Consider the following 13,020-nt stretch of genomic DNA (forward strand, 5'->3'; position numbering starts at 1 on the left):
TGTTTTATGAGGAAAGGTTGAGCGAGCTGGCGCTTTTCTCTTTGGAACCAAGGAGGGTGAGAGGTGACTAGATCAAGGGTTTACAAGTGTGGATATCCAAAGGTTTTTCTCCCCAGAGCAGAAATAGCTAAAACAAGAAGGTATAATTTTAAGCTAATGGCAGGGTGGGGGTGGGGGGAGAAGTGACAGAGGTAAATTTTTACACAGGGAGTGGTGAGTGCATTAAACACCCTGTTAGGGGTAGTGATGAAGCAGATACCTTAGGAGCATATAAGAAACTGTTAGATAGCCACATGGATGACAGAACTATGGAGGCCTATGAGGGACGGATTGCTTTTGCATTAGGTTAAAAAGTCGGCACGACATTGTGGGCCGAAGGGCCTGTATTGTGCTGTCGTGTTCTATCTTCTAGTTCTTTTATAAAAAGGCGACCCCCTGTTTTCGAACAGTGGCCACGAGTCCCCATTGCTCCGCAAACGGAAACATCCTCTCTACAATCATCCCTCGGCGGGCCGGCTTCTCCCACTTGCGAACCTAGCTACTGTACTTCGCAGTTCCCTCTCTGAACACTGCAGCCCCTCCCGCCCTTCAAGTTCTTCCCTAAAACCCACCCACTTAACCAAGTCTGTGTTAATATCTCCTTACCCCCGGCCGATGTTGTTTGATATCGCTCCAAACACCTGGAGCTACCTAAATACAACTTGTTGTTGACGACGTCGCCCAGAATCACATTAAGTTTGGCGAGTCTCGCTTGATTTTGCGGCTGTATTCTTTTAATTAAAATAGTTTTTTTTTGGCTTTTAGGGGCTGGTGTGATACGAGTCGTTTCGCGAAAATTGCAAAGAAGCGCAGAAGAAGAAAAGTGTCTAATTTAAATTTGAACCAACTCCCCGGGTGCATTGGGAAATCGCCTGAAGATATACAGAATGGAGGGGGTGGGGATGGTTAGAGTGTACAATTAGCCGTCTGTTCGATCTGCTAGCTCGGGTAGTTTATCCAAATGGTATGCAAAGTGGAGAGGCTGCCTCCTGCAAACATTGGCTGAGTTGGCGCCTTTGAAGTCTTGGTCATGCTCGATTCCATTCGGGGTCTGGCGAATCGATCAGACTTGGAGAGGGGCTCTTGAGAGGGAGGGGGGGAGAGGTCATCACCACACGGACAAAAACAACTCCCATCCAGAGACAAAGTGGAGCTCTTACTGCGCGCCGCAACTCCAGGACACCGCGAAAGTTTTCCAGCGCCAAAAGGCGAAATGGTGGGGATTTCTGGATCTTATCACAGTGAGTGAGACCCGTGGGTGTTGTCTCGTTGTTGATTCTTTGTTAAGCTCGTGGTCGTGGTGGTGGGTAAATAGTTACAACATTGTATTTTTGCAAAAGACCACCATCTCTCCCACTCTATAAAAAAAAGTTCTACCGAGCCAGAGGTTTTGGTGAAGATCAAGAGTTGCCTTAAAACAATCGATCTGAAGGAGTGGGGGGGGGGTGGATGCGGGAGAAAGAGAGAATCTTTGGCGTGAGACGTGTTTGCTTTCGAGTCCCGTGTGATTTTTAGCGAAGTGGAGGGAAACTTCGGAAACACGCGGAGTGTTGGTGGTATTGTGTCGAGTCCCGCTTTAGGGTGACTCTGGCGGCAAGGTCGGTACTTGTAACTGCTTGTCTATATCCGAAGAGGAATCCTTGCCAAAAAAACATGCTGATGTTTATTACAGTGTATAAAGAAAGAATAACAAAGTTGGAATTTTCTTTTGGAATTTTTTTGATATTTAAAAACTTTCAACTTTTTATATGTATTGTTGATCTTTGATCATAATTTGTAAATTGTACACCTCTTACTTTCTTATGTCCAGTGTAATAATGGTTTTGTGTAGTTAGTGCGGTAATGCAGCAACATGTTACACGTACGTGGTCAGTAACGGAGTAATACGTGTAATATAGACATGCAAAGTAACATTGTTCTATGTGTTATGTATACATGGTCAGGATCGGTGCGGTTTGCGATGTACTTACAAGGTCAATTTCAGTTTGGTATGATACATACATTGCCAATCGTGCGTTAATATCTCTTTCTTAAAGTAGCCCCTTGGGATTAACGCCTCCGTTTCGGCAGGGGGTGGCGGTGAGGGGACTGTTGTGGCCAGTGTAGGACCCAGACTTTGTATAGTTATTAGTGAGGGGAGACGCCACGATGGATCGGTGACTGGTCGGGGAGAGTTGGTGCGTTTCTTTTGACCTTTTCTTCTGGGAGATGTATGTGAAGTTCTCTTTTCCCATTGGCTGTAGATTCCAACATGTTGGTGCTATTACTTCATTTATTTGCAAGACCATAAGATACAGGAGCAGAATTGGGCCATTTAACGCATTGTGTTCTGCCTTTCGATCACGGCTGATTTATTAAAACTCTCAACCCCACTCTCCTGCCTTCTCCCCATAACCTTTCACTTCCTAAGTAATCAGGAACCTATCAACCTCCACTTTAACTATACCCAATGACTTGGCCTCCACAGCCATCTGTGGCGATGAATTCCACAGATTCACCACCCTCTGGCTAAAGAAATTCACCCTCGTCTCTGTTTTGAAGGGACTAGCTTGTATTCTGAGGCTGTGCCCCCTGGTCCAAGACTTGCCCATTATTGGAAGTACCCTCTCCCTGTCCACATGTGAGGATGATGTGGAAAACACTGTGGGCTCTCTGCCGACACAGGGAGGCTCACAGGGGTACAGTTCTGCTTCACAACTCCAGCCGCCCTGAGTTCAATCCTGATTTCTGGTGCTGTCTATGTGGAGTTTGCAAGTACTCCCCCAAAACGGTGTGAGTTCCGCCGGGTGCTCAGGTTTCCTGCTACGGACCAAAGATTTGTGGGTTGGTGGGTTAATTGAATGCTGTTAACTACTCACAGTGTGTAGGTGAGTGTTCAGTGACCAGGGCTGAATTCCCAGAGCCTTTGAGAATGTCCTTGAACCTCCGAATCAGAATGTCACTGGCAGTGCATTGCAGTACATAATTTTTAAAAGCTGTAAGTTACATTAGGACGCAAACAACAGGAATTCTGCAGATGCTGGAAATTCAAGCAACACACATCAAAGTTGCTGGTGAACGCAGCAGGCCAGGCAGCATCTCTAGGAAGAGGCGCAGTCGACGTTTCAGGCCGAGACCCTTCGTCAGGACTAACTGAAGGAAGAGTGAGTAAGGGATTTGAAAGCTGGAGGGGGAGGGGGAGATGCAAAAATTTTGCATCTCCCCCTCCCCCTCCAGCTTTCAAATCCCTTACTCACTCTTCCTTCAGTTAGTCCTGACGAAGGGTCTCGGCCTGAAACGTCGACTGCGCCTCTTCCTAGAGATGCTGCCTGGCCTGCTGCGTTCACCAGCAACTTTGATGTAAGTTACATTAGGAAGTATATTTTAAAATTAAATTTTATAACGGTTTCATTATCCATTGAGAAATCTGATGGCAGAGGGGAAGAAGCTGTTCCTAAAATGTTGTGTGTGCCTTTATGCTCTTGTACCACCTCCCTGATGGTAGCTGTGTCCTAGCTGATGGAGGACCTGCATAGTGGATACTGCTGTTTTAACCCTTTGCTTTGCACGCCCGTGGAAGTGGACAGAGAGCCTGGTTTGGAATGCTAGTGTCACCTCAGTGCCCACTGGAGCCAACTCCACATGATAGGTTCCCGACACCTGTGAAATTGGCCTGGCAAAGTTACCGTTCTTGGTTCCCCTGTCTCCCTAGCAGAAAGGGCAGGAACTGATCACAATCACAGAAAGGCTGGGTTTTGAGTTGGATGATCAGCCATGATCATAATAAATGGCGGTGCAGGCTCGAAGGGCCGAATGGCCTACTCCTGCACCTATTTTCTATGTTTCTATGTTTCTAAAACACCAGGCATTCCTGGATGGGAAACTCCCACCACAATTTAAGAGAAAACTATTTTGCAGGAAGGAGGTGCAGGAGCCTAAGGTCCCATACCACGAGGTTCAGGAACAGTTATTACCCTTCAACCATCAGCCTTTTGAACCAGCATGGATACCTTCACTCACCTCAAACTGAACTGATTCCACAACCTTCAGACTCTCTTTCAAATATCCTACAACTCATTTTCTCAATATATATATATTATTTACGCAATTTGTCCTTTGCACATTGTTTGTTTGTCAATCATTGTTTATATATAGTTTTTCATGAACTCTGTTGTGTTTCTTATTTTTCTGTGAATGCCTGTAAGGAAGTGAAACTCAAGGTAGCATATGGTGACATATATATACTGCGATAATAAATTTACTTTGACTTGACTTTGAAAGAGTGCAGGAGAGCTTACAACTTATCCATCGTTCATTTATGTGCTGTGGGCGATCATGGTACTTCCATGCCCGTGATTGTTCTTGGCAAATTTTTCAACAGAAGTGGTTTGCCATTGCCTTCTGAGCAGTGTCTTTACAAGACGGGTGACCCCAGCCATTTCAGTACTCTTCAGAGGTTGTCTGCATGTTGTCAGTGATCGCATAACCAGGACTTGTGATGTGCATCTGCTGCTCCCATGGCTTTAGTTGACCCTGATCTGGGGGGCTAATTGGGTGCTACACCTTGCCCAAGAGTGGCTTGCAGGCTAGCGGAATGAAAGAGCACCTTAAATCTCCTTTGAGAGAGTCGCAACACACATAAAAGTTGCTGGTGAACGCAGCAGGCCAGGCAGCACCTCTTCCTAGAGATGCTGCCTGGCCTGCTGCGTTCACCAGCAACTTTTATGTGTGTTGCTTGAATTTCCAGCATCTGCAGAATTCCTGTTGTTTGATAGAGACATATCTCCACCCCACCGTCCCCCCCGTGGCTTGAATATATTCAGAACTGTCAAGACCATCTAGTGAAGCACCCAAAGGATGACCCCAAAGAGAATGAAGAGGTGTGTGTTTTCACATAAATTACATGTGGACTAACACGGTCAGTTGTAGCATGGTATGCGTATAACATACAAAAGGTGCTGGGGGAGCTCACCAGGTTAAGCAGTGTCAGTAGAGAGGAAAGGACAATTTTATGGGTTGAGACCGTTCATCTGTTGAGAGGTCCCAACTCTGAATGTGGGTTGTACATTCCCCTCCACAGCTGCAGCCTGACCCACATTCTGCCAGCGATTTGTGTGTTGCTCTGGGATTCCAGCATCTGTGGTCTCTTATTTAAGTTTTCACATATATTACATACATGATCAGTGACTCCTCAGTATGGGTGATGCATACATGGTCACGGGCAGTGTGTTTTATGTGTTCTGTGTTCTTTGCACTTATATTTATGGTACTGTACAAAAGTCTCAGGCATGTATATGTAGCTAGGGAGCCTAAGACTTTGCACAGTACTGGAGTAATTTTATGTATTGCACTGTACTGCTGCTGCAGCAAAAAAACAGATTTCATGACGTATGTGGGTGATGATAAACCTGATTCTGATATGGGTCTCTATTGTGGACTGAGAGTGGGAATGGGACAGGGAGAGAGGAATCATGGTTGGGAAAACCGGGATGGAGGGGGGAGGGAGAGGGGAATCATGGTTGGGAAAAAGGGGAACGGAGAGGGGAGGGAGTGGGAAGCACCAGAGAGACATCCTGTAATGATCTACAAACCAATTGTTTGGAGTCAGAATGACCTTGCCTGGTGCCTTAGGGCTGGATGTGTCTGCACCCACGCCACACCTTCCACCCCTGGCACTCCGTCTCTGCCACCTGTTTGACACCCCTCCTGCGGCGGTCCAGCCTTGACAGTCCCAACATCCTATGCTCCCGCCAGATTTACAAGCTTGCTCTCTGCTTCTGGTTGACAAAGTACTGTACTAGCTGTATATATGTGCCCAAGACTTTTGCACAGTACTGCAGATAACATTGTCTTGTTACACCCCCAGCACTGGGTGCCTTTGGAATTGTCTCTTGTGCCCTGAGAGATTGTGTAGCTTCCAATTCAAGAATACCTTGTGCCTGTGGTTAATTAACTTCTGCGTCTCCTCGGTTTTTGCATCAGAACAGTCCCTGGGGGTGATTTCCGGGGTTGAGGCAGGAGGCTCTTCACAGGTGTTAATTATTGTGACCCAGGGGCAGTCCAGCTACCCTGGAGATTTATGGGCTCCTGTTGGTTGGAAGTTACCATGTTGCTAATGAGGAGGCACTGATGTGGAGAGCTTCTTCAGGGCACCCGTACGCACATCTACTTGTGCATGTGACCATTAACTTGACTTTGAATTTGAAATGAGACCTGTGGGAATGTTGTTTTGGGACCTGACGGAGGAAGTGATTGGTGTCAGCTTGGTAGACATTGACACCTGTCATAGTGTTGTTGACATCCTTGCTCGGGCAGTGATATAGTGAGTAGGTGCCAGTCCCTGGGATACTGGTGTTTCATGGAAATAGCTGAAATGTATAAAGAAGACAAACTGGGTATAAAAATATGTGAATTAAATGAAACACAGATCAAGTCAGAACACTAACAATACTACTTCTGTACTATAAAATTGTGTATCAATTCCCAATAGTTATTGGTAGATTAATTCATCTATGTCGCATTCTTTTGACTGTAAATGAACAAAATCAGCACAGTGTAGATAATGGACAGTCAATGATTGCACCCTCCAAATCTTCATTTTCATTGTAACATTCAGGATGATTGTCGATACCTTCAAATTTTTCGTTATTCCTAAGTAGTAGAAGTAATAAAATTGTTTCATTTTCAATCCTGACCATTTTTGGCATCTCCAAATCTCAATGCTTGAAACTGCAGTGAGCAAAACATTTCTGAATCATTTTATTGCTTATTTCTCGCCAACCATCAGTGAGATAATTTGTTAATTTCTGAACAGAAGCACAGGCAACTGAAGTTATTTAAAAACTGTTTGCTCAAAGCGTGGTGTAGTGTCTAATGGCCAAGAAAGTGCATGTGACTGATTATTCGGCAGCAGTCTCCTGCCCTGTTTAAATGGCAGAGTTTCCCAAATAAGCAATGGGAATCCTGGCTGTTTTCTCAATTAGTTTTTGTTCTTTAAGAATGGTCCCAAATAAGTGATTGTCTTAATTAACTGAAGGCCCAATTAACTCCAGTCTGCCTTGTATCTAGTGAGAACCATTTTGCTGTACTTGTTCCATATATGGGCTGAACGACTAAACGTCCTAGGAGCAGAATTAGGCCATTCGGCCCATCACAACTCCTCCGACATTCTATCATGGCTGATTTATTATCCCTCTCAACCTCATTCCCCTGCCTTCTCCCCATAACCTTTGATGCCCTTACTGATCAAGAAGCTATCAACCACCTCTTTAAATATACCCAGTGACTTGGCCTCCATAGCTGTCTGTGGTGATGAATTCCACAGATTCACCACCCTCTGGCTAAAGACATTCCTCTCATCTCTGTCCTAAAGGGATGCCCTTCTATTTGAGTTTGTGTCCTCTGGTCCTAGACTCCCCCACCATGGGAGACATCCTCTCCACATCCACTCTATCTAGCCCTTTCAGTATTTGATAGATTTCAATGAGATACCCTCTCTCTTTCTTCTAAGCGCCTGCGAGTAGAGGCACAGAGTCATCAAACGTTCTATTTATGTTCACCCTTTCATCCCCAGGATTACAACTGCAGTTTGTGCTGTTTATACACAACCCCTGACAATGAATATATGATGGTTACTAAAGATGGAGTGTGTTGTACAGGAAGAGCATCAGTGTTATGTAGGGTTAATAACTGTGGAGTGTGTGTTCTACGTATAGCAGTGGGGTTATGTGAACAAGTAACATTGAGGTGTTATTTGTTGTTGTTACATGGGTCATTAACACTGCAATCAGAACAAGTGATAGATTCAATTACTGTGTAGATACCAAAATATGGAAACAACAATGTTGTGAATGAAATGGGTCGTTTCTAACTTTACTGTGAAGTACTCAGCCAATGGTAATGCGGTCACGCAGGCAGCAATTGTTTTCTATACATCTTCATTCTCATGGCACATTTATTGCAGGAAAACATCCCAAACCCATTGCACAGATGTACCAGGGATAACAGACATTAAGCCAGATTAGAAAGCGTGAACAAGGGCTTTGTTAAACTGAGTGTTATGAGGAAGTGGAGGGATTCAGAGAGACAGTGAGGACGGTTGAAGATACAGACAGCGATCAGTGGGGGATAGGGTGGGGAGGCCTGACTCGTCAGAGTAGCAGGTGTGGAATATAAGCAGAGGGCAGTGAGATCAATTGTAACCTGGACCGAACACCTTCACTCTGTCTGCGAGAAGCAGGATTTTCCCTGTGGTCAAACCATTTTAATTCCACTCCCCTTTCCCATTCTGACATGTCAGCCCATCACCTTCTCTACTGCCAGGATGAGGTCACATTCAGGTTGGAGGAGCAACACCTCATATTCTGTCCGTGCATCCTCCAACTTGATGAGATATGAATATCGATTTCTCTTAACTTCCATTAATTTCTCCCCCCTTCCCCTTCTCCCTTTTTCCAATCCCCGCACTGGCTCCCCCTCGGATTTTCCCTTCCACTCACATGCCCACCAGCTCCCTCTGTTTCCCCTCCTCCTTCCCTGTCTCCCATGATCCACGCTCCTCTCCTGTCAGATTCCTTTTTCAGCCCTTTACCTCTCCCACACTCAACCTCCCAGATTCTTTCTTTAGCCCTCCCTCCCCGCATCCACCATCCTCCTCATCATAACCCATCACCTGCCAGCTTGTACTCCTTCCCTTTACCCCGCCTGCTTTTACTGGCTTCTCCTGCCACCCTTTCCAATCCTGATGAAGGGTCTCAGATTGAAAAAAAATCTATTCCTCTCCATAGATGCTGCCTGACCTGCTGAGTTCCTCCAGCATTTTGTGAGTGTGTTGCAGGTGTTCCCAACCTGGTGTTCACGGGTGCCTTGGTTAATGATAGGGGTCCATGACATTAAAAAGGTTGGGAAACCCATCTGTAAGAGGTAAGGCAGGGTGAGGCATCATCAGACCCGTGGAAGTAGTCTCAGCCTGAAACGTCGACTGTACTCTTTTCCATAGATGCTGCCTGGCCTGCTGAGTTCCTCCACCATTTGGTATGTGTTGTAAGGCCATGGAGCAATTTTGGGGTGTGGGAGCATAACTAGAACAATATTGGAGCAAGAGGGGACAAAATTTGCATTTGTATGGCAGCTTGAATAACCTCAAAGTCAAAGTAAAATTCATTCTCAAAATTGATTACCGTTAACAGTACAGTGAATTCCGCTTATTTAGGACACATCAGGACTTGTACATTTTGGCCAATTAAGCGTCTGCCCCAATTAGCCAAAGTTTCATGTAAATAGTTAAAAAGAAATAAAAGAGATAAGCTATTGTTTAACTGAGTTGCAAATTATGTATTCGAGTGAAATACAGAACAGATTAGAACACAGCCAATGTTAATACAGTAGTATAAAGCTGTATTAGTTCCTAATGGTTGTTGACGGAGGAATTAAACTTGTGTACCCTGCCATGTTCTTTTGATTGATTGTAAATGAACAAACTCAGCCCAGATACCTGTGCAGATAATGGACTGCCTTCATACAATGTTTTTGACAATTATATCCTCCAAATCCTGATTTTTATTGTAACATTGAAAATGATTGTTGATGCCTTCAAATTCTTCATAGTCCCTAACTTGTTGAAGTAGTGAAATCATTTCATTTTCACTCCCGGCCGTTTCTGGCGTCCCCAAGCCTGAATGCTTGAAACTACAGTGAGCAAAACTGTTCCGAATTGTCTTACTGCTCACTTCTCGCCAACTCTCAGTGACAAAAATCAATGTTTTTTGAACTCAATCACAGGTAGCTTAGGCTATTTAAAAACTGTTCACTCGAAGCACCACCCTAACAGCCACACAAGTGCAAGCAACTCGCGGAAGTGAGAGCCCATTGGGCAACAGCTTCCTTTCCCAATTAAAAGCAGCATAGCATCCCAAATAAATGAAGGCAAGCAACACACATAAAAATTGCTGGTGAACGCAGCAGGCCAGGCAGCATCTGTAGGAAGAGGTACAGTCGATGTTTCGGGCCGAGACCCTTCATCAGGAACCTCTTCCTATAGATGCTGCCTGGCCTGCTGCGTTCACCAGCGATTTTTATATGTGTTGCTTGAAATTCCAGCATCTGCAAATTACCTCGTGTTCGCTCTTTTAAATGAAGGGAATCCCAGGTAGTTCCTCTGTTAGTTTCCATTCTTTAAGACTTGTCTCAAATAAGCGGTTGTCGTTCTGATTAACGGATGGCTCAATTAACCGGAATCCACTGTGTTAGCTTGAGGTTCATTTTCCGGCAGCCATTTACAGAAAAATAAAGATATAAACTAGAATTTATGAAAAAGACTGACAAACAATGTTTAACAAAGACAAATGGTGTAAATATAAAAAATAATACTGAGAACATGAGTTGTGGAGTTGTAGGGTGTAGAATCAGTTCATTGTTGAGGTGAATGAAGTTATGCATGCCAGTTCTGGGGGCCAATGTTTGAAGGGTAATAACGGTGTGTTGCTCCAGCCCTCTCTATGCTTTTCTGGAGTGATGGCTTAGAGTTTGGAAGGTCAAACTTGAAGACAGAGGACAAGGTTCATTGCAGGAGTCTTAGCAGTTTGGAAGAATAGAAGGATCTTGGGGTCCACATCCATGAATTCCCTCAAAGTTACTGCGCGAGTTGATAGGGTAATTAAGAAGGTGTATGGAATGTTGCCCTTCATTAGTTGGGGGACTGAGTTTGACAGTTGCAAGGTAATGTTGCAGCTCTGTAAACCAAAATTAGGGTGGAAAGTATAGGAGGGATGTCAGAGGTAGGTTATTTACCCAGAGATTGGTGAGTGCTTGGAACATACTGGTGGTGGTAGAGGCAGATACATTAGAGACATTTAAGAGACTCTTAGATAGGCACATGGATGATAGAAAAACAGAGGGCTATGTAGGAGGCAAGGGTTAGATTGATCTTAGAGTAGGTTAAAAGGTTGGCACAACATCGTGGGCCAAAGGGCCTGTACTGTGCTGTAATGTTCTGTTTTTCCAGTGAGTGGTTAGAATCCATAGAGTTAAATCACAAGGACTTCAGCTTGTGATGGAGATGGGTAGTGTTAGGGACCAGGAAGCCAGGGGGCCTTGTGATGGCGAGGAGGTGTGGTTAGACAGGGTGGTCCTGGGTTGGAACAGGACTCCCTGAGGTTTGATACAATGACCCAGGAAGTGAGGAGGAGGGAAGGGATGCTGCTTTGAGGCATAGGCAGACAGCTGATGATGACTTTGAGGGAAGTCAGCACTGGTGTGACGACGATAGTTCACATCCATCACCGGTACAGTAGTTGTTGTGTTGTTGTCGTTGTGGCTATCCCTCGAGGTCGAGGACGATGGTCTTCGTTCTGTTGATCTACTTATGTGCTCTCAAGTGGCTTATGAGTCCAGTCTTGGCTTTGAAGTACAAGGTCAGTCATAGAGCGACTGATCTGCATCAAAATCCATTTCTTTGCCTTTGGTCCCTGCCACATAACAACCTTAACTGACTGAGGACATTTCTGACTCAACTGTGGCTGTTTCAGTTGGGCCCCAGCTTCCCATGTCTGGAGGCAGAGAATTCTGGATTTCTGTTCCCCTTTGTGTGGGAAAATGATTCCCATTCCCTCCTGCTGTTGTGAAGGTTATACCCCCTCGCTCTTGAGGAAATTGTTTTTCCGTCTGCTGCTAACGGTTTAAACAGCTGGAACAGGTCACCCACTGTACTGAGGGACGTCTGTGCAGTCATGACCGCCCAACTCTCGCTGTGGCTGCTGTTTGCTGCTTGTGGGGTGCCCACCCCCTTCCTGTGGTGCAGTGGGCAGAACTGGGTGCACCCTACACAGAGGCTGTTGCAAGACTCTGCACAAGTTGTGCAGAGCTCTGCCTTTGTAATCCAACCCCTTGAGACAAAGCCAACATTTTCGAATGGTTTTTAATTCCTTTTGTTGGGCTTAAGTGGTTTCTGGACTTGCACTCCTGAAACTCAGCACTGCTTTTACGATCTTGTTTACGCTCGGAAAGCACTTGATTTACCACTCCTGGGCACGCGGACACTTTCAGGGTCCCGAGGATGCTGGAAGCTTGGAGCAGAATTCAGCCGCCACTCCCTGCAGTGTGATTGTGGCTGCCCTGCCCCGGGTTTCAGCTCTTCAGTAGCAGTTCCACACCATCCCTAGTTCCCCAATCTCCTCAAAAAATTGTCTACCTCTTCTTTAAATACCTCCATTGATTTAGCCTTGCTGTCATCAGCTCTGTGAGTTGCTTATTGCTTGTCTGGACTGGTGGTGATGTCGGAACTGCCATTCATCCCTCCTCAGGTGCTGTAGTGACAGGTCCTGTGCAGAGATCTGTGCATCTGAGTGTGTGTGTAATACTATATTTGCACGTGTGGGTGTGTAATACTGCGTAAATATGTGTGTTTTGTATGTGTGTGTGTGACACGTGTGCACAATTAAGTGTGTGTGATAATGCATATGCCTGTCTATATGTGTGCTTGCATGTATGTGTGTGTTTGCACGTGTGTGTGTGAGTCTCTGCATGTGATGTGTATGTTTTGTGTGAGGTTGAGAGTGTGTGAGTGTTGCCGTGGTAGAAATTCCAGTTGCTGCAGATGTTTTACAGGATTTGTCCACTTTCCACGACTGTGAATTTTATCCTGGCTGTTATCCTGAGCTCCTGTTAGAGTGCAAGATGCACCGGCGAAGATCGGTGGCAGAGGAGTGACCTTTTAGGCCATCGGGTCCACAGTCACTGACCTAAACTGCAACAGAGTTCTTGCCTGCCAGCAATGAGCAGGGGCTTTCCCGACAACATTTTTGCTCTGTGGAGATTTATACCATTGTTGCATTAAGTTCAAATTCAATTTTACTGTCATCTGATTGTATATATATATTTATATAACCAACAACGTTTCTCCAGGCCACGGTGCACCTACAAAACATACATCACACACAGCACGCCAAACAAAATATTACCACATGTAAGGTGTTGGAATATAATTCAAAGTGCACATAGTGTGCA

General features: G+C 45.2%; 1 protein-coding gene across 4 annotated transcripts in view; it reads left to right on the forward strand.

The window, feature by feature from the left end:
* Window positions 1–1,099: 1,099 nt before the first annotated feature.
* LOC134342682 (protein CBFA2T1-like) overlaps window positions 1,100–13,020 on the forward strand; it is a 198,534-nt gene continuing 186,613 nt past the window's right edge. For 2 of the 4 annotated variants that reach the window (XM_063041094.1, XM_063041095.1), the window contains exon 1: window positions 1,125–1,280. In XM_063041094.1, coding sequence (XP_062897164.1) covers window positions 1,253–1,280 — 28 coding nt within the window. In that variant the 5' untranslated portion in view covers window positions 1,125–1,252. Of the gene's footprint in view, window positions 1,281–13,020 lie in introns of all 4 variants that reach the window. The other 2 variants (XM_063041101.1, XM_063041098.1) reach the window with 2 other exon arrangements.

This window comes from Mobula hypostoma, chromosome 2 (genome assembly GCF_963921235.1).
Source record: "Mobula hypostoma chromosome 2, sMobHyp1.1, whole genome shotgun sequence".
In the NCBI taxonomy this organism is placed as follows: Eukaryota; Metazoa; Chordata; class Chondrichthyes; order Myliobatiformes; family Myliobatidae; genus Mobula; species Mobula hypostoma.